We start from the raw sequence: 21,970 nt of genomic DNA on the forward strand, positions 1-21,970 counted from the left end.
ACTACATATCTCCACCACAATTGAATACAATGTCACATGTGTCGATTACACCTTTGTACAAGAAAACATGCGATTGTTGGTCAATGTTGGTGGGTAAACATACTGTAAGTATTTGTGTGATACTTCAAGAAAAGAGAAATTCCCATTACTGAAATCTATGGGAAATTAACCCCCAATCATAAACAAAACCATTTTTGCACAATACATGACTTTCGGTGTAAAACAATTTAGAATGTAAATACATTCATTGTATGCTACATTCAGTGTTAACTGTTCTGAAACTGCAATAATGAAGTAGCTCCTATAACTGAAAACAAGAGTAAGTGAGTGGGTTGGGGTCCAAGGCTTCAATATTCCAGTGCATCATCCTGATGGGTACCGTGGACGTTCACCACTTCGGTTGGCTTCAACTTAGTTCACTACCAAACACTCTTACGATCATAAACATTAGAATTCACAAATGCTTCTCACTGAAGCTATTAAAATGGATGGTTTCAGAAAATAACCCACATATGCTTAAAAAAAATCAAGAACCTTTTTAAAATGAAATAAAGTTTGAATCAAAATTAAAGACCCACAACATATATAAAGCTATTTCAACATATTTCCATATTTGTTTTGTATAATAGAAATAAAAAGAGTATTGCAAAACATCATTTTTAAATATGACCCCTTAAGAAATAATTAAATGACAAATTAACATAAAAAAGTAAAAATATATCTGAGGAACATGCTAGAGAAACATGCTTCTTTGAAAGAAAAGTCCAAGAGTTACCCCCCTTCTCATATGGATCTTCCTTTCTACCTACTAAATTGCATAGGCATAATAAGATAATAAAATTGATGGGAGATGGAAAAAAATGTTATTCCATGTTTGTGACATACTTGGTTGGTTGATCCATAAAACAAGCACTAAATACCCCAACCTCAGTGATCCATCCATCACTTGTTGTCGTGTAAGAGGCTTGTTTCACTAAGTTATATGAGTGTTGAAGACTATAAACCTAGCTTGAATGTAGTTGTCCCATCAAGCAGGCCTCAAACATAGGAACCACCTATCTCCTTATGTTATTTCATGTTTTGCTTGGATAAAAGTTGAGTTAGATATTAATCTTTCCAGGGAGCCACATTCGAAATGAAAACATACTGAACCAGTTAAGAATCATGAACATCTTTGGGGTTATTTTTATGTAGTGAACACACACTTTCATAATAATTTGAAAAAAAATATTCAGGAACACACAAATATTCAGGTTCCCTAACATTTTCTGTTACGGCTTCTGTTTCATGTTTAATCCTGAGTCAAGATACATCATCAGAAGTCAAAACATTGAAGCCTGTTATCTTATGGTGAGTAAGGATAGGATTTATGGATGAACAACTTCTTTATTACAATCCATAAATCCTATTCTTCTAAATGCCCATCAAAGAAGTTATCTTATGGTGACGAGGCCTTGTTTTTGAAGATTAAAACTGAAAAATTACATTAAACTTGGCCAAAATTGTCGTGAAAAAAATGCTGTACAGTATCCACGATGTTGGGTGGTTACAAAAATATTCTTCACATCAAGAGGTTTTGACTAGAGGTAGATACAAGGCATCTTCATGATTTGTAATGGGTAAAAACATATGATTTAAGTAAAATTTAAAATGAATTAAGGAATACAGTTTAATGACACCTCAGCAGTTTCTAAAACACGCATTACAATGGTCACTTGGTGTGGAGGATGTATCATCTGGTCCACAATCTAAATGCGATCATGTGACTTTCTTCTTGCTGGCTTTTGAGGTCTTGTTCTTGATTTGCTTCTTGAAGAAGTCCGCGTTTGACAGACACCTGTAGGCTAACACCTGGGGCACGAGGAACAAGGTCAGGTTGATGAGCCAGAACACCAGTCGGGCCGAGGAGTTCTGCGGAACGCGATGGATGTATGGTGTCCGGTTGTGAAGCGATGCTCCAATGTAAGAAAACTGACCCTGGAGAAGACAAAAAACATTCTAGGTTCCTGTTCATGTTCCTGTCCACTGAGTAATCTTTGAACTATAGTTGTAGTCAATATGTGCTAAAATATGGCAGTAATGATCTTAGGACTATGCTTGCTGTAAATCTATGCTGAAGTATGGAGTAATGATCTCAACACTATAGTTGCTGTAAATCTATGCTGAAGTACATGCTGAATTATGGGAGTAATGATCTCAGCACTATAGCTGCCATAAATCTATGCTGGGCTAGGATTTCGATAAACTTACACTTACGCCAGCATCCATTCCCCTGGTTCTTGTGATGTTAAATTAACCGCCCTGGATTTTCATAACCATTTTACTGAGCAATCAAGCATCAAGCAGAGGAAAAAGGAGGACCTGACACCGCCAGTTTTTTAATACTTTTGAGTGTAAGTCAGTTTCTCAATGTTGAATTTCTCACAAACTCTATCGTTACCAATGACAATGGCTGCCATGTCAATGATATCAGCCCCTAGCATTGAGGCTGGCTGGTAACTCTTATTCTGAATGGTCCGTTAGACTAAGTAGCATATAGGGCTGGGATGAGTCCAAATTTACTACTACCAGGGTACCCATCCTCCTATTACCCGACCCTTCCCGGGTACCCGCTGTAGGTCTCAAGGGATATGGAAAACATGTCCGATTGGGAATAGTTTGACCGTACTCCTGTCAAAATTAATTTAGAGACACATATAAATCGATAGGTCATGCAGACACTGAAGTTGACTGATGTTTTATCATTATGTAAACATATAAAGTCAGAGGGAATGTGTGCAAAGTCAGAAAGAAATGTGAACATTTATCACTTAAAATGTAACCATAAGTATCTAGGTAATTTTTGCCAATAAACAATATAATCACGTGACAAACCACATGTCCAGGTAGTCCTGTGGGTACCCGGGTCCTACTCAGTACCGACCCTACCCGTGTAGCCAATTACCCGTCACAGCTCTAGTAGCATAGCAAATCAAATTGGCCAATGAAAATCAAGGGCTGGTAATTTGAAATCGGGATAACAGCATGGAACGAATCGGGGACTCAGAGTAGGTTTACCGAAATGCCCAATCTCATTATAATCAGATCTTAGAATAAAGATCCTTTAAACAAAGATCTGAGGACATTCAATTAGGGCGTTGCTTACCAGATCATTCCAGAATATTCTTTTGTTCAGGTTTCAATTTTTTTATCGAGAACTTGTCAAAATATGTTTCGAAGCGTAGTCGCCAATTTGAAATTAATGCCGTAAAGCACGAGAAAGCTGCCTTCTGATTGGCTAATGTCGACTTCTTGTCAGTCATTCCATTGCCCGGTCAAAGTTCGCACAAGATCGGTCTGACGTGACCCATAATGGGATGTCCTCAGATCTTTGTTTAGCGGTAGCGAGAACTAAGATCTGCTTTAATGGGATTGCCGAAATGCCGGTCATGGAGACATGGAGGATGTGGTTGTGCTAATGCTAAGTGATGAGCTACTCGTGGAACTTGAGTATTTGGCTGTCATCTAATACAGAAAGAGCACCAGTGACAGTACTATATCTGGTAAAAAAAGAACAGTTGCAGGAACAACAGGGTCATGATTTGTTCTTGCAACTGTACCTTTATATCCCGATATTACCCCACCATGTGTCCTCTATATGTTACATTAACTGGCTGTGTGTGGATGTTTGTCAGGGGAGATAACTGAGTACCTGTGCTGCGGCGCCAGCGTGAAGGAGGGACCAGTCAGACATCCATGCTTCTCCTGGATAGATGAGGCCGTAGATGGAGGCCCCGTAGTAGGGGAGGAAGTAAAACAGGTACACCATCATCTACACACAGAACAATAGTTGTCAGTCAGGGAGGGATATCAACATACAGAACAATGGCTGTCAGTCAGGGAGGGATATCTACATACAGAACAATGGCTGTCAGTCAGGGAGGGATATCTACATACAGAACAATGGCTGTCAGTCAGGGAGGGATATCTACATACAGAACAATGGCTGTGAGTCAGGGAGGGATATCTACATACAGAACAATGGTTGTCAGTCAGGGAGGGATATCTACATACAGAACAATGGCTGTCAGTCAGGGAGGGATATCAACATACAGAACAATGGTTGTCAGTCAGGGAGGGATATCTACATACAGAACAATGGCTGACAGTCAGAGAGGGATATCTACATACAGAACAATGGCTGTCAGTCAGGGAGGAATATTCTACACCAAAACCATGCAGCCACAATAATTATCAATGATTATATGTTAAAAACTGGATTCTATCAACAAGGAGTATAAAAATTCACACTTGCATCACTGGCACAAGCTACAGTGGTAAGAAGAGTTGTGTCCCTTATATCACATCTTCCCGAGACAAGGGAGTTAACTGACTTTAAAAGTCCAGTTTCCATCCTTGCCGAACTAGGCTTGAATTCCTGGGCTTGATCGTAGTGCCACCAGGGGTTATTATGAGTTATGTTCCTTCTAAACCTCTCCTATGGACCAATCAGATGCCACCTCTCATATCACTTACATTTGTTTCAAACAAAATGGCGGCGCCCAGTCAAGACGATCTGATCGATAATCAAGATCTATATTGTCATAAAACGGGTATTTCATCACGAAATGCATCAAATGATATGAGCACCTTGATCAAAAACATTAAAAGAGTTAGAAAGTTTCTGTTGACAATGAGTTGGCGGTGCACATGCTTTACAAATCCTGCATTCGATCGAAATCTGCACAGCAGTTTACTGACTGGATTTCGATTTCATTGTGCGATTTTGACTGGACTATACAAAGACTCGTTAGTCCAGCCCAAATGTAACTCCATAATACCAGCCTAGTTCGGCAAGGGTGGAAACTGGACTTTTATAGTCAGTTAACTCTCTTGCTTCAGGAAGATGCTTATATCACTACATTTTAGAGAAATGGAATCAGAGTATTCATATTCAGTTTGTTTGTTTGTTTGTTTGTTTGTTTGTTTGTTTGTTTGTTTGTTTGTTGTTTAACACCGCACTCAGCAATATTCTAGCTATAGGACGGCGGTCTGTAAATAATTGAGTCTGGATCTGACAACCCAATGATTGACATCATGAGCACTGATCTATGCAATAGAGATGTGATGACATGCGTCAACCAAGTGAGCGAGTCTGACCACCTTATCCTGTTAGTCACCTCATACGACAAGAATAGTCACCAGTTACGGCAAGCATGGGTTGCTGAAGACCTATTCTAACCCAGATCTTCACAGGTGAGCAAACAGTCAAATCACTGGTCTAAGAATGTGCTCTGAAAGTCAAGTAAAGTCCCTAACCCTGAAGTAAAACAATTTCTAAATATATAGTCTGGCGAAAAATGTTCCCTAACATTTGGCACCTGTAAACAAAGCCTGCAGCATGATACAAGCGACACAATCAGCATACCTGTACTTTTGGGTAGAGCGAGGGATCAGACATGTACGGCTCGACCTTCTCCAAGTAGTACTTGCCTATTGTCACATTGCCACCTGTGGCACCCTGGAATACAACAGAAAATCTACCTCAAACTGTTTATGTAGAGTACAAACTTTAGTATGAATAAGAATTGCTAACATCTTTTGTGTTCACAGGGGTATAAAGGTCAAATACAGGTGTGCATACTGCATAATTCCACATAGCAACATTACGAAATCAACGACATCGTTCAGAGCTGTAATGCCACACAAGGCCCACCCATGCTATTATCAACTAATCAAGAAACAGTTGTCAGTCAGAGGGTGGAGGCCTCACATGTTTTTGGCTTATGGAAGCAAATGCAAAAACAATTGCTTGGCTAGCCAATCAAATGAAACAGAATTATCCACACCCGATACTGATATTGATCTGATATGTTATTTCAGACTGCAGTGGGCGACAACTACCGGTATGCTAACCTGGAGCTAGAGAAAATAAGGACAAGTAAAACAATCTTTGGACATTATGCAAGTTGATTAAATATTCGTAGAGATACTGATTTTATTTAACAAAGAATAAAGTTTGCCAGCAGAAAATCAATTATGCATAATTCATCTTTGAAATGCCCACAAAAGAAATAAGAAAAGAACTTTGTAAATACCCTGTTTACATGAAGTTTCATTGTTAGATGTTCATGATTTCCTTGTGATTCTTTATGCTTAATCCGCCCTATCAGTTTGTAGGATCTCAGTTTAGCAAAAGGGAAACTAGTGACCTGGACAAGTAGATGTGCATTTAATCTACATGGTCACATGCCCAAAACAGATAGATTGCATGAGAAGGAAATTCTGAAATTTAACAGACACACACACACATAGCAACAGAGACAGACACACACAGACACAGACACAGACACACACACATACACGCATCAAAATTAAATTGTTTTCTTACATCATTCAGAGCTCCAGATAACTTTTTGAGCAATTAAAAAATTGCTACATTGAAAAGATATTTGCTACAACTTTAAGCCAATCTTAGCTCTAAGCTTCTTGAACAGGCTGCCTGTGTACTCACAATGAACCTGACGATGGCCAGTACTGAGGCTGCTGCGAGGTAGAGGATGAGGAACATGTCCATTGGTCGGCGCCAGATGCTTGGCGGCTCTGGTCTGCTGCTGGTCTCCTGCAAGAAAACACACACCAATTATTGATGATGGCTTAACTACTGCATGCTTCTGCTGCATTACGTTATTGCATATTCTACCATGACTCAGGAAATTACCTGATTCTGACTGGTCAGTCAGAGGTATCAAATAAAAATAACCACCTGTGACTGAACCAGCAGATTTGACAACCCCATCACTGCAGAAGCTAATGTTATTAGAAAAGTACTTCTTTGTCGGTAGTTGTCGGTAAGCATTTTTAAATAAGTATATGTACAATTATAGGTAATAAAATGAAGAGTTGCCATTGCTACAGTATTCAAAGTATGTGTGGCAATACATTTTGGGCAGGAAACACAAGAACTGTCAAGCGTGGGTTGCTGAAGACATATTCTAACCCGAATCTTCACAGGGCATTTCACAGTGTCAAGCCTGTCTACAAGGTCTTTTCCCCTCACCTCCTTCTCCTGTCTACAAGGTCTTTTCCCCTCACCTCCTTCTCCTGTCTACAAGGTCTTTTCCCCTCACCTCCTTCTCCTGTCTACAAGGTCTTGCCCCCTCACCTCCTTCTCCTGTCTACAAGGTCTTTTCCCCTCACCTCCTTCTCCTGTCTACAAGGTCTTTTCCCCTCACCTCCTTCTCCTGTCTACAAGGTCTTGCCCCCTCACCTCCTTCTCCTGTCTACAAGGTCTTTCCCCCTCACCTCCTTCTCCTGTCTACAAGGTCTTTTCCACTCACCTCCTTCTCCTGTCTACAAGGTCTTTCCCCCTCACCTCCTTCTCCTGTCTACAAGGTCTTTCCCCCTCACCTCCTTCTCCTGTCTACAAGGTCTTTCCCCCTCACCTCCTTCTCCTGTCTACAAGGTCTTTTCCCCTCACCTCCTTCTCCTGTCTACAAGGTCTTTCCCCCTCACCTCCTTCTCCTGCGGCCTCCCCCGGAGGAACTTGGCTCCAGCCAACACAGGGATGATGAGATACGGCAAGTTCAGCAGGCATGGCCATCGGATGCCATGCTCCCCTTTAACAAAGGGCAAGACATATCCATAACAACACAATAATCTGCAAATCAATATGTTTCCTTGCATGTTAAATAATAATATATAGAATAGATCATTTGAAATTGTTTAGAAATGGTTATACTGTTCCCAGAGTTTGTGTATGTGTTCTGAACAACGGACGAAGAGGCAAACAATATATCCCTAATTTCTAATACGACTTTCAAAATTCAGGATTGAAACTGGGACTGCTTCCACAACAGTGGGACAGTGGATTAACAAACAGATAACATGAAATCTTATCCTAAACTACTTTTGAGGATGTTTGACTATTTTCAATGCTTATGAGTTAACATATACAGAAAAGTTGGACAAGTTGTGAGGCTTGTTGAGATCTCCTACCCATCAGGATGCCAGGCATGAAGACAAACATGCTGTGACCGATCGACCCCGCCCAGTACAGGCCCACCTCTCTGTAGCTCTGACTGAAACAATGAAGCAACACTGATGAAACATCACACCTCCCTGTAGCTCTGACTGAAACAATGAGTAACACTGATGAAACATCACACCTCCCTGTAGCTCTGACTGAAACAATGAGTAACACTGATGAAACATCACACCTCCCTGTAGCTCTGACTGAAACAATGAGTAACACTGATGAAACATCACACCTCCCTGTAGCTCTTACTGAAACAATGAGTAACACTGATGAAACATCACACCTCCCTGTAGCTCTGACTGAAACAATGAGTAACACTGATGAAACATCACACCTCCCTGTAGCTCTTACTGAAACAATGAGTAACACTGATGAAACATCACACCTCCCTGTAGCTCTGACTGAAACAATGAGTAACACTGATGAAACATCACACCTCCCTGTAGCTCTGACTGAAACAATGAGTAACACTGATGAAACATCACACCTCCCTGTAGCTCTGACTGAAACAATGAGTAACACTGATGAAACATCACACCTCCCTGTAGCTCTGACTGAAACAATGAGTAACACTGATGAAACATCACACCTCCCTGTAGCTCTGACTGAAACAATGAGTAACACTGATGAAACATCACACCTCCCGGTTGGGCTGACTGAAACAATGGAGTGAAACTGATGAAACATCACACCTCCCTGTAGCTCTGACTGAAATAATGAGTAACACTGATGAAACATCACACATCCCTGTAGCTCTGACTGAAACAATGAGTAACACTGATGAAACATCACACCTCCCTGTAGCTCTGACTGAAACAATGAGTAACACTGATGAAACATCACACCTCCCTGTAGCTCTGACTGAAACAATGAGTAACACTGATGAAACACACCTCCCTGTTGCTCTGACTGAAACAATGAGTAACACTGATGAAACACCACACCTCCCTGTAGCTCTGACTGAAACAATGGAGTAACACTGATGAAACATCATGGCTGCAGTGGACATAAACTTAAACTGGATGGAAGCCAGCATGTACTGGTATGTCCACTGTAGAAACATATCTCTACATCTTGTTTATGATAAATAATTTTTAATAAAAGAATGATACAAGTGACAAGCTCCTCACAGAGATAGCCTGTACGCAGAGCTCTCAATACCATCACTGCCACGAGTCACAGCTCCCCACTGTGCTATGTGGCTACAACCATGCATGGAGTTGAGCACACAACCATCTGATGTTAAGGTTTACAAACAAACATTTCTATTTCATTTCAACCATCATATAATTATTGGTACAGTGAGAATGTAAGGGGGTAGTTGGGTGCGTTTCCGTTGGTCAGCAATCTTGAAACAATCTGATAAAATTTAAACAAACATCATCTGGGAAATAAAAACTTAATCATAAAACTATTCCCAATTCACTGGAATGGCATTCCCAAAGACATAAACAAATGTAAAAAGTCACCAAAGATAGGTTAGATGGAAAGATTTCAAGTTTCTTGTAATCCACAAATCCATGTTCCTAAATAAATCTTTGTTTACCATGTTTACAGTTAATTTTGCTTGTGATGTTCAGTTTAGTTACAATGTCCCAACATGGCCATTAAGAACTTATATAAGCCATGCCATTGGCACAGTGATCAAACTGAAATGTCAAGTGCCCACCCCCAGGACTGTGCAGCCAGGATGGTGAGGTACATGGCGTAGTGGGCAACGCCGTCCCAGTAGGCGATCATAGTCCCATAGGCAGTCTTCAGGTACGGCTCCCCCTCTCGCAGATAGAAGGCCATGAAGTCAGCAATGATGCCATCATTCTCCAGCGCAATGACGAGGTCAATCACAGAACTGAACGTGAAGATGCTGAGGACTGCAACAGACAGACACATGCTGTCACATACAAAAGATTTATTCCCACTTGGTGAGTTTGGTTCAAACGCTGCTTTAAACAGTATTTTTGTTTATCAGCTTAGTGTTGGGGGAAAGCTGTAAGGACACAACTCTGCATGTGGCCAAGTATGCAGCAAATGCATACACGGTAAATGTGAGTGAACAAAGATGCAAAAACTTGAAAGTATATTTCACATTTTGTACTTGAACATGTGTGGAGTCGTTTCAACTAACTTCCCGTAATATGACGACGACACATGATATTTAAGTAATTTCTGTCAAGAAAACTATCCTGTTCTTCCTCACAGTCCTATCAATAACCATACTGACAATATCTTCACCTCTTCTGATATGGCTGCCATCTTCATCACCTCCCCACCAATCATCCTAATGACACTTCTCTTCAGTATGTTACGATGTTTGCTGGTATTTTTTTGTGTTCACTGCTCAACCCGGCCATGAACTGGGAGTGTTTTACAACATATTTAATGTCATACTATCGCCAACTTGAAGCGATACAGCCAAGAACTGTAGACTATAAGCATATGGCATTGTGTGTCAAACAAGAATGAATTAATTCCCATTTATGTTTCTCACAGAATAATTGAATGGGAAAAGCACTGCAACATTCTTTAAACAATGACAACTCCATTGTAACCTTGTTGCTTGAGATCATAGCATTGTACAGAAAGCACATATCTGCAGTTGTCATGGCCCCACATCTCTTCATCGTTAATATAGTGAGTGAGCATGGTTTTACACCACGTTTAGCAATATTCCAGCAATATCATGGCAGGGGACACCAGAAATGGGCGTCACACTTTGTACCCATGTGGGGAATTGAACCCGGGTCTTCCATGTGACGAGTGAACACTTTAACTATGCCATCACCCCATAAGGCTTTTGTAAGTGTTATCTTCATGTTAGAAAAATCTGACAGTGTGCTCTGTAGCATTTACAGCAATGGGCACTGTAGGATGTAACAAGGACTGGACATTGTCATACAATGATATCCTACATACTGCTGGAGAGTAGACATGTTTATTCTAGCAATACCTCTAGGTTTGGTTTCATGTTCACTTACTTAATGCCTTAGATCCCACAGTGCAAGGTAATGAACATGATAAATGTCATGCTTTGGTACAGGGTCAGTGTTTTCATACCAAGTGGAACATGTACCAAGTTGAAATTGTTGTTGAATGCAGAGCTCCAGATAAGCTGCGTATCTGCGTGAAATACGCATCAGAAATGCAGAAATACGCAGTAAAATATAATCCAAGCGTATCAAATACGCAACGAACATTACAGATACGCTACAAAAATAAAACTTGTGCGTATCATCAAAATATTGTGAAGTAACCCTGCGTATTTGATTACCAAATGAGCAACTTATATTGAAATTATAAGTTGGCATTCCGTCAACCTTGCCAAACTCATCATGATCATTTGCCATAACACTTTCTTGTGGAAGTATGGTGGTATTTTTGAGTCCTATAAAGCTCTCGAACCCACACGACACCAGTTTGCAGGGACTAGATGAATAGTGTTTTTAAATATTTAACTTAAATACCCACATGTGTAAAAACTAGTGGGTAACAGAAATTTGAATACGCACCTAGAATTACTGATACCCAATGATTTTAAAATGCATGGGTAAAATACCCACAACACCAAAAGCTTATCTGGAGCTCTGTGAATGCTAATGAAATTATATTGGTGCACTTAACACTTTTTTTATTTCAATCAGCACTGCATGGTGGATTGAACTCACGTTGCAGCTTGTAGCTAAGTGAGTTAATCTAATTAAAAAACCCTTAACACAAGACCATGGGTGCTGGTTCACCAAGTCATCAGCCCCCGAATGTTTATCATAATGCCCATGTGTAGCAGAGATTTTCTCAGTGCACAAGTGACAAATCTGACGACAAACTAACTGCAATCATGCGAACTTAGTAACATCTAAATAATTTTTACATTAGAATACTTATCCTGCATTACTACCTTAATGCTTTTACTGCTGTTTTTTTTTTTAAAAAAAGAGACCTTCCACAGCTTTTACAGATTGCAGGAACATGGACTGCATCCAGGGAACACAGGCAGGTTCCAGATACGGTGCTGGGAAGGAGCCAAAACCAGGAGGCATCAGGGGCACCAGCACCAGATGTGCTGGCACCGGCAGCGCACCAGGTGCTGTTAACAAAGAGTTAACCATGGCGGCAGACACAATGGGTGTGAGCGCTGATGTAGACAACCATGGGGATGAGAGCGCTGTTCTAGTAGCAAAGACTGTTGAGTGGTAGGGGATAGAAAGACCTCAGTCAATGGGATCAGCGATCAGTGTCAGGGATGTCTCAACTGGGGGTTTATTCTCAAACATTTTACAGTCCTACGACTAGCAGTAATGTGATTATACGTGACAGCTGTGCATGGGTAGGAGCCACACAACAGTTGGAACAACTTCTTCTGCAACCTGGACCTCTCACAGCTCCATCAGGAAAACTTACCTACCAGTAAATATACAAGCTTGATTGACTAGAAACGAAATGGATGCTGAAGATAACTTAACAGCACTTTCAAATCTTCACTGAGCATGTGATGAACTGTCAGGGTGCTGATAACTCACTTCAGCCCTGTGATTGGTGGACAAGACAATGATGTCATCATCAATAGCGACCATACCAAGAATTATTTTGGTAGTTTTAAAACTAATGTCGCTGCCATTTTTACTTTGGGTTTAGAGCAAACCTGTTCTGTAATCATGTGTGATTAGGATGACATCTATCCAGACTTCGCTGTTTTAGCTGCCATAGCCCTCATTGTTCCAGCCAGCAGTGTACCAGCTGAATTAGACTACAGAACAGTGTTCAAGTTGCTAGTCAAAATGGCCTCAGTCAACATTGTCAATGACGCCTGAACTATTTGATGAAACTGAAAAGGCACGGTGATGAGCCCAACGCTAATACACTTTCTGTTGCATGTCAACTCATGTCAACAAAACTCTGAATCAACAAGGTACAATGTTTATATTTCACTTTTAATACATATAGTGATAATACGGCAAACCGTAGCCAAGACTGGTATTTCATATGCTACCACATGACCGGCAGATGAAAATGCAACTGGAAATACTGACGTTTGTTATACACAGTGTTACAGTCACTCAAACAAGATGAAGCGGGGTAACTTTGATCTCTCAACCTTAATTCGTTCCGGGTATATTAATGTCATTTTATTATCTACAGAAACAGGAGAGCTTTGGAATATATTTTGATCACCTAAGAGGTATGCATAAATAGCACCGTTAACTTGTCAATAGACATGCAGTGGGTCTAGGGACATTTAAGAAGCTTGACCAAAAGTGTATAAGCCACAGGCCAGTGGGCAGGCGTCTATTTTGCACACTGGTCAGAACGAACTCTAAGGATCTAAGAGGCATGCGAGATTTGTGATTGTGAAGTGAGAACGGCAGCCTGAGCAATTTAGTACAACATAAGCCGGGCCAGGTAAACTAGATTTGTTGCCCAAATTATTACTGCTCCACAAACGGATCTTAACACAGAAATTAATGAGTTAGTGGAAAGTGATTTTTCCCCTGCAAAACTCTTCAGTTGACATAAAGTAACTGAGTGGAGACACATGTGACACATCCTTACTTACTAACTTAGACTACTTCAGCGTAAAATGGGCTACGTAGCATATAGGCTAGAACATAATGCTTCCTTACCATAGAAGAAGGAATCGGTTTTCTGTGGTCGGTACTTGACAGTGAGGTATGGGATGATCGTCACAAATACCAAAACCAGAACTCCACAAAGAAGTATGAGTCGGGGGTCTGTCATTGAAGAGGCCTTGTTCAGCACGTACGAAATTGGGATTGCTGTCAGTGACGAAAGGAAAACAGCGGTTGGGCCAGAGACACCCATTTTGACGTTTTTTGCAAAACACAATCTTTGGGATACAGTACCACTCGGACGATTTGTAACAATGTCTGTGTCTGTCCCGTAAGGCGGTCACATGCTCTTTTAGTTATCGCAATAACAGCGATAACTGCCCTGACAACACAAGTGTGTTTGTGAGTTGTGGAAGTAGTGAAAACATTGGGTTTATCTCCCTTGGATGCATTACACGCGAGTGCGTTTAGCTGCACCGATCTAGGTGACGGAAGAACACGAATATTGATGACGTCATTCATAGTTACCATGGGAATGATTAAATGCTACGAAAATCAGGCAATAATTTGTTCTGCCGTGCAAGGTGTATTGATATGAAGTCCCAAGCTGCATTCTTATATTACATAAATCACATCTAAATCGCTTAAATGTAATGACGTCATCAAAATCTGTCATGCCGTTCAACGATGCACCCAATCAACAGAGTGCGCTCGCGTAACCAGTCTTTTTTCTAGGCTTGACGGAAATAGCCGAACGTGAGCTTGCGATCCACCTAAGCTGGGCCCCGTCTCTCATATCTCAAATTGACGACGCGCCCAGAGAGCCGGGAACCAGCTTAGCGACCCACCGGGCATTCATTTTGAACTGGTATCACTATAGATGTGCGCAAATACCTTGTTATTTTATTCAATACCGGATAGACAGAAGCCCAGTCACGTCTTTCCACAAGTACTATTTCCTGTTTATCCAAGGACAAGCCCCCATACACGCTTGTTTCAGACAGAGCATAAGTATTTGGCATGGTTTATTGCAATATTAGGTAATTATGCCCTTAAGTGATATAGAACAGGCTTCGCATGGAAGGAATTAAATTATATGGGCCAATTATTTTTCGTTTTGAATAAACAGAGCTGTATTTTTGTGTCATATAAACGGTGATGAATGGACAGTGTAAAAGCCTCGGTTTAATAATAATAATAATAATAATAATAATAATAATAATCTCTACACTGAGAGTCGCTAAGGTCTGACCCTGTTTCTTGGGACATATATTTGTGGATGAAGAGTAATCACTTATTTCTTGATTGATCGAAATTACTTTCATTGACCAGGCCAGCTGATCTAACTTCCTGCCAGTGCATATATGTCTGAGACTAGCTGTTTGTTAAGAATACTTCTAATTACGGTCATCACTGCATGTTGAGAAACCATATTCCGATGTGGAAGACGATTTCAAAAGGATTACTTCGACTCACTGTTCCCCATACCTCAAAGTAGATTGTTACAAAAATCTCCTAAAAATCATACCTTTCACTCTGATTTGCCTTCTCCCTCTATATGAAGAACTGATTTCTGATGTGTTGAGCAATAGTCACTCACTCCATTTAGAACTGACCAACTTTCTGTAAGAGGTCGTGTCCCATGAACTTTCAAATTAGCATGTCTGAGAGGCTTCTAAATTCCAGGAACAAGTCAGCGAGACATGGAGCATGCATACCCAGTTGCAGTCCCTCGAAAATGAAACATAACTTACAGTTCTGAATGTAAAATAATAACCACCCTACAGGGTTTAGTATCAAGGGAATATTTGTGTTTTTTGAAGGAGAGGGGAAGGGAGTCCTTTTATTCAGACTAAATTCCAGACAGAAATAAACCATTCGGAAACAGGGACTGATTGTGCTGACAAATTGAAGACTATTTGAGCCGGGTTGTTATAGAAAGCTGACCTATGTTTGATGCAAGAAACCTGTGATCATGAATTGTATCCACTGTAAAACCCTGATCAAGTTTCTTGTGTGAACCATGCCTGTACTCGTGGTTTCCTCACTGTGGTAAACGTCTTAGACCTGCATCACATTTGCTCTTCTTCCACATCAAACAGACAAACTGAAAAAATGACTTAAATTCTGTTCAAAGCTATGTTAAACCAAACTCACTCCCAAAGTCACCCCAAACAGAATAACGTTGCAAAAAGGGAAATTATCTCGTTTCACATAGGCCATTTTGACTTACTTTTTTACGGTTGCCAAGACTCAGAGTTACTACAAGTCAATGAATTTGAATATGTAGATGACAGAAAACCTTTTTAAAGCTCCTGAGGCATGTATTAACAATGTTTGAAATCAACATGATGGAGGAAGGTGCTGGGGTCATAGGGGTTAGCGGGGTCACGGGTGGCCCAGTTGTCTAAGGCGCCGTGATTCGCTGTCTCTTGGGCACGCCAGAAAGCTATGATTGTGGGTTCGAATCCCGGCTTGCCCTGTTTATGTTTCTAGGTTTGTCAGCAACATGGCAACAGCTGGAATATTGCTGAGTGCATCGTTTTGTTTAATTTGTGATGAGGTGTATAAGATCATGTGAGGTGAAATGGGGTTAAACTTTGCATTCAAGATTATTGCACATACATAGTAACATGCATGTGTGTCTGTCTGTGTGATTGCTTGGACTAGTCCAACTAATGCAAACTTTATGGTGTGGGCCCACTGAGATACCATGCCACAGTTTAACATGGATACACTACTCTGACATGTGCCATGTCTATACTGACTCCAAGCCAACCAGTCCTTGTTTTATTCCCATAATGTCAAGCTCCAGGCAGGGTAACAACGAGTACCATCTTATGCTCTTTGGTATGATGTTGCTAAGGATTGAACCCCTTGACAGACCTCCTGATAACTTTTTGAGCAATTGAGTTTTCTATTTTAACTGGGTTATTACATTTTTCATTTGGTAACCAATATTTCTTCCCTCAAGAATAGGGGCCTGTGAAGTTCAGCCATGTTTTCATGTTGCAGGCGGTGAGCATAAAGGAAACCAGCTGTGGGGCATCTCTCACAATGAGGCTCACTGTGGTTGCGTGTAACTATTTCAAGAAGTATGTACAGCGAGAGATTGCAAAAGCAACCGGTGTAACAGTTAGAAAACCTTTCCAGGGTTTTCGAGACATTCGTAAAAAGAAATGGTATTATGATGAAAACCGACCATGGACATCTGCAGCCAAAGAAACTAACATATCTCTCAGACGTCCTCCACATGTCGTAGTACAACCCATATCCAAAAAGGACTGGACACTTTTCAAAGGAGACAGGGTGAGTAAAAATATTAGTTTTTATGTTTTAGTTAATGTAACATAACTGGATATTACTCCGGTATAGAATGTCTCCTGTAGTCTTACATGTCCTAAGATGCGATGTAATGGATGGGGTGGTCCGGATCAGTGACCTGATTCATTGCATGTCATCGTGGGGGCCGTGTGGCCCAGTGTCTAAGGTGCCGCAATATGTTGTGCAGAGTTACGTCCCTTGGACACGCCAGAAACCTATGGTTGTGGGTTCGAATCCCGATTCGCCCCGATTATGTTTCTAGGTTTGTCAGCACCATACCCGTGCTAGTGGGTTTCACCGAAGTGGTAAACGTCTGAGACCTGCATCACTTCGGGCTTTCCTCCCACATTAAGCTGACACGCCTTGATATAACTGGAATACTGTTAAAAGGGGCGTTAAACCCAACTCACTCACTCACGCATGTCATCGTACACTGACTTAGGATGTTGCTCGTCATTTCAACCACTGGTTATTCTGACCCAGACTTGTTTAATCACAAGCCACCATGACACAGCTGCAATACTGCAGACTGAGGTGTTAAACAACAAATAAATACCGTATTCGACGTAATAAGTGCCCAGGGCTCTCTCAAAATTAGAAATGGGGGTGCTTATTAGAATATTATTTTGGTGAAAAAAAAACATTTGTAAGAATTGTAAATTTTGTCTTTAGGCGTACACAGAAAACGATCGCTCTCAGTATTTTATCCCTTTAGCAAATATTGACGTGGGCACTTATTAGGGAGGGGCGCTTATTACGTTGACATTGTAAACATTGTTTTCCATGGCTATGATTGAAGGGAAGGGAAAATCTGCCCCTAATTTCTTGGCTTGTCATTACCTGGACAGTGTTATAATTAATTGTAATACACAGCCTGTCTGTGCAAGACTCAATTATATACAGGCCCCTGGATATAGGTGGAATGTCACTGACTGTGGCGTAAAACAACAAACAAGATACAACTAGATAAAAGAGAAACAAGTAGCCCTGCAGCCTGTGCAGGTTGCCCCTGGCCTCAGGACCAGGGGTTTTATGGCTGTGTCTGGCCTGGATCCTGTTGTGTAGTTGCTTTACTGAGGAAAGTTAATGTACATAGTACATGTACAAAAGCGTGTGTCCAGACATGAATCATTTCCACAAGACTGACAAGAGAGGATCAAGTGCAAGCATCAAGTACAAGAAGACAATGATCCCTCCCCTTCCTGACTTTCGCCTTCATCATCAGTTCCTGACAACAGCATCACTCACTCATATCAGTACTAACACTATTGACCTGATGTTGGATGGATGCATGTCGTCCACTTCCTCATCTCTTCTTATATACTACTCAAAAGAAGCTAAGGATCACCCGATTCTTTCATATTGGTAATGTTAATCGGTCATGGCATGAGAGATTAACTATAGTAATATGAAAGAATAAGGTGATCCTTAACTTCTTTTGAGTAGTATACTTTTCAGCTTTCTAATGTTCCCAATAGACAGTACTTTGTTATTGTGACAAGGAATAAAGACTTGATCAATGTTGATTGGGTTGAATGGACCTGACTCTGGAAGACCATAATGTAATTCCCAGAAATTAGGTTTGAGGATGTTTTCAGTTGCTAGTGCACACCATACACAAGGAAATGTGTTACTATTTGGGATAACTCATGATCTGCAGGTATTTTTGTACTCCAAACCTACTCAAACTGACCATGCTGACAGAAGGTTGATGTGACCATTGTCACTCCTAGCATGGCAATATTCTGGATAACCGAGTTAGATTATCAGTCTGTAACTTCGTATTGTGATTATATCACTTGATTCATTGCTATGAGCTTTAGATTAAATACTTTGAACAGTATACATGATCTACATGATGTTCAGCAATTATTACAACAATAAATATTTTAATAGGTGCAATATTAGTTATAAATAAAACTTAATATCAGAAAACTCAGGTTTTACCATCAAATTTCATACCTGATGTATGTTGATAAGCAAGGATTATGACAATTTCATATTAGAGTTACTTCCCTTTGTCTTATGGCAATTCCATTGCCCACATGACTAGAAAGATGGGAGTGTAAAATAATTTTTAATATTGATTCTTGATGCTGGTGAGTTAAAGCAATTTATCATCCAAAACTTACCAGGTTCCCGCAGGAGATGTAGCTTGGTTGAGATCAAGAGATATCTACATTGTAGATATTGCTGAAATGAAATTGCATCACAATGCTGGCCATTAGACATCATTGGTTACCATGACGTAACAATCAAATGACATGACTAATGGCTCTGCTACTAAAGCTGTTAGCAGTACTTTTTACACTTAAGACGCTGCTTATTACTGTCTTCAAACTGAAAAATTGGAAGAATGATGTTGGATGATAAATAAAATCTCACCCTCGTGTCTTTTGATATGAAATATATCAACACGAGTTTTTCCACTTTTATCAACTTGTGTTGATATATTTCATATCAAAAGACAGGAGGGTGAGATTTTATTTATCATCCAACATCATTCTTCCAATTTTTCAGTTTGAAGACAGTAATAAGCAGTGTCTTAAGTGTAAAAAGCACTGCTAACATTGATATCAAAAGACACTTGGGTGAGATTCTCTATATGACATCACATAATTGTTGAGAACAATATGCAGGGCTTGATTTAATGAGCTTGATTTAGCTGTATAGGTGCATGTTGACATGTAAACATAGTTGCATCGGACAAAACCAGGTTGCACCCAAAAATATTTCTTAATAATAAAATGTCAGATCTCATGACTTTTAGCAATAACTGTTTAGTACAATAGTCCTGTTGCAGTACTTATGAGGCAATGTCATCAATGGCAGCCCTCACATACTGCATAGTGATTATCATTAGTTGGATAATCTAAATATCAGGGATAGATGAAGCTACATTACTGTATATAATCTTGATGTACTCACACTTTGATGATGTCAAGCTCAAGAAAACATGACAATTTACACAGAACACAGGGATTAGTGATGTAGTATGGTGAATAAAGCCAAGAGGTAATGATAGTGTTCAAAGACTTGTGTTGTGTGACAGACATTAATATTAAGTTGCATTTTTCAATAATTGGTTGCACTGGTGCATGTTATAGATGGCTAAACCGAGCCCTGAATATAATATTACCTTATCCATTATTCATTATGTCACAGATGATAACATTTCATCTTAACAGTCGCTTGACTTCAGTGAAGTTTCTTTATGGCGTTGACATAAATACATTATTCTTTTCTACTTTTTAAAACTGACAATGAGTAATATATCATAATATATAGGATAACATACTTGAAAATATAGATTATCTGTCCTGAAAGTGTAATGCTGTAAGTCAGTCACCGACAGTTAGAAACCCCTGAAGATCTGGGGTAGAATAGGTCTTCAGCAACCCAGGCTTTGTCTTAAAGGCGACTATGCTTGTCGAAAGAGGCGACTAACAGGATGGGGTGGTCAGGCTTGCTGACTTGTTTGATGCAGGTCATCATATCCCAATTGCGTAGATCAATGCTCAGGATGTCAATCACTGGACTGTCTGGTCCAGACTCTATTATTTACAGACTGCCGTCATTTAGCTGGAATATTGCTGAGTGCGGCGTTAGAGACCTTCACCATGTATTCACTTATAGAGATAATTTCTTGTAAATCTCTTGAAGATTACTGATTCATCTCAAACTGTTTCACAGTCATACCCATATTCAATTAAATGAATACAGACATTTCTTGTAGTCTTGTGTGTCTTAATTTCTCTTGGCAATGATCACATATGCAATGTGTATCTGACCAAAAATTATCATGCATATGGGCAGATGGTTGTTATAGTTGACTCGTGGCACCCATTGCTTTTCATTAGCGGTTACTAATTATGATGGGGTGGTCAGGCTCGGTGATTGGTTGGTTACGTATATGCTCATAACCCAGTGGCTCAGGATGTTGCTCACAATATCAACCCCTTGTTTGTCCAGTTCAGACTTGAGTATTTACAGGCTACTGTGATGTAAACATGAAGTGACAAGATGAATAAATGTTTACAAAGGGATGAGAGATTGCTTAAACACCAACATTTCACGTTTAATTGCAAAGATGCATAAGGACATCAAGAAAGACATATGAAAAGAGATTGCAATGAATCATCAACATGAACATCAATGAAATGCCAATCAGATCCTCTACCTTGTTTAAATAGTTCTATGATATGACAGGTCATAAGGTCGCTAATATCATTAAGTACCAACCGATCTTTCTAACTACAAAGGCAATACCATGCCACTCTTCATGGCAATGAAAAAATTGGAATGTATTGGCAGAACATTAACCCATGCTTGTCAAACTCTTTCAGTGATGCTCATCATATCAATCACTGGTTTGTCTGAGCCAGATTTGATATGGCTGGATATTGAAATATTGCCGACTGCTGAGTTAAAACACAGCAAACAAAACAAACACATTCACTGTTTTGTTGAAATAATTAATTTACTACGTAATGTCTGCTTCATCTGACAACTATCATACCGTGTTTTAGAGCTGGGACGGGTAACTCAGGTACCCGGGTCGGGTGGGTCCAACAGGACTACCCAGACCCGTGGTTAGTCACGTGATATATTGTTTGATGACAAAAAAATTCTAGAACTCTATGGTTACACTAAAGTCACTAATGTTCGCATTTCTTTCTGACTATGCACCTGTTCCTTCTGATTTTTCATATGTTGAATACAGATATACCTTAATTCAACTTCAGTGTATGAATGACCAGATTGTTTATTGTATCTAAATAAGTTTTGCCAGGGCTGTGCTAAAAATGTTCCCAATTGGACATTTTGAGACATCACCTCAGAGCTACAGCGGGTACCCGGGTAGGGTCGGGTAATAGGGTGGTGGGTACCCGGGTTGTAAATTTGGACTCGTCCCAGCCCTACCGTGTATGTCAGTTAGTTTCTTTATGTTATATCATGTCCAGTGTATCAAGCATTATCATCATAATGTTACCATGATCATGTACTTGCATAAAATAACAATGACTAACATGGTCGGAAATGCATATTTTTTCATCATGTGTGCCAC

General features: G+C 40.1%; 2 protein-coding genes across 3 annotated transcripts in view; one reads left to right on the forward strand and one right to left on the reverse strand.

Annotated features, from left to right (window-relative positions):
- Positions 1-423: 423 nt before the first annotated feature.
- LOC139479782 (transmembrane 6 superfamily member 1-like) lies at positions 424-13,996 on the reverse strand. Its single transcript, XM_071262656.1, has 8 exons — positions 13,633-13,996; positions 9,687-9,888; positions 7,978-8,060; positions 7,495-7,598; positions 6,494-6,601; positions 5,408-5,500; positions 3,692-3,811; positions 424-1,977 (listed from the first exon to the last, which is right to left on the reverse strand). Exons 1-8 carry the CDS (start codon positions 13,829-13,831, stop codon positions 1,759-1,761), a joined length of 1,128 nt encoding a protein of 375 aa, XP_071118757.1. The 5' UTR covers positions 13,832-13,996; the 3' UTR covers positions 424-1,758.
- A 566-nt stretch (positions 13,997-14,562) lies between these two features.
- The window catches only part of LOC139465889 (uncharacterized), a 51,263-nt gene continuing 43,855 nt past the window's right edge, over positions 14,563-21,970 (forward strand). For both annotated transcript variants that reach the window (XM_071247890.1, XM_071247872.1), the window contains exons 1-2: positions 14,563-14,618; positions 16,594-16,887. In XM_071247890.1, the coding sequence (XP_071103991.1) occupies positions 16,636-16,887 (252 nt within the window). In that variant the 5' untranslated portion in view covers positions 14,563-14,618; positions 16,594-16,635. The remainder of the gene's footprint in view (positions 14,619-16,593; positions 16,888-21,970) is intronic.

Source organism: Haliotis cracherodii, unplaced genomic scaffold, assembly GCF_022045235.1.
Source record: "Haliotis cracherodii isolate W230 unplaced genomic scaffold, xgHalCrac1.p SCAF_1, whole genome shotgun sequence".
In the NCBI taxonomy this organism is placed as follows: Eukaryota; Metazoa; Mollusca; class Gastropoda; order Lepetellida; family Haliotidae; genus Haliotis; species Haliotis cracherodii.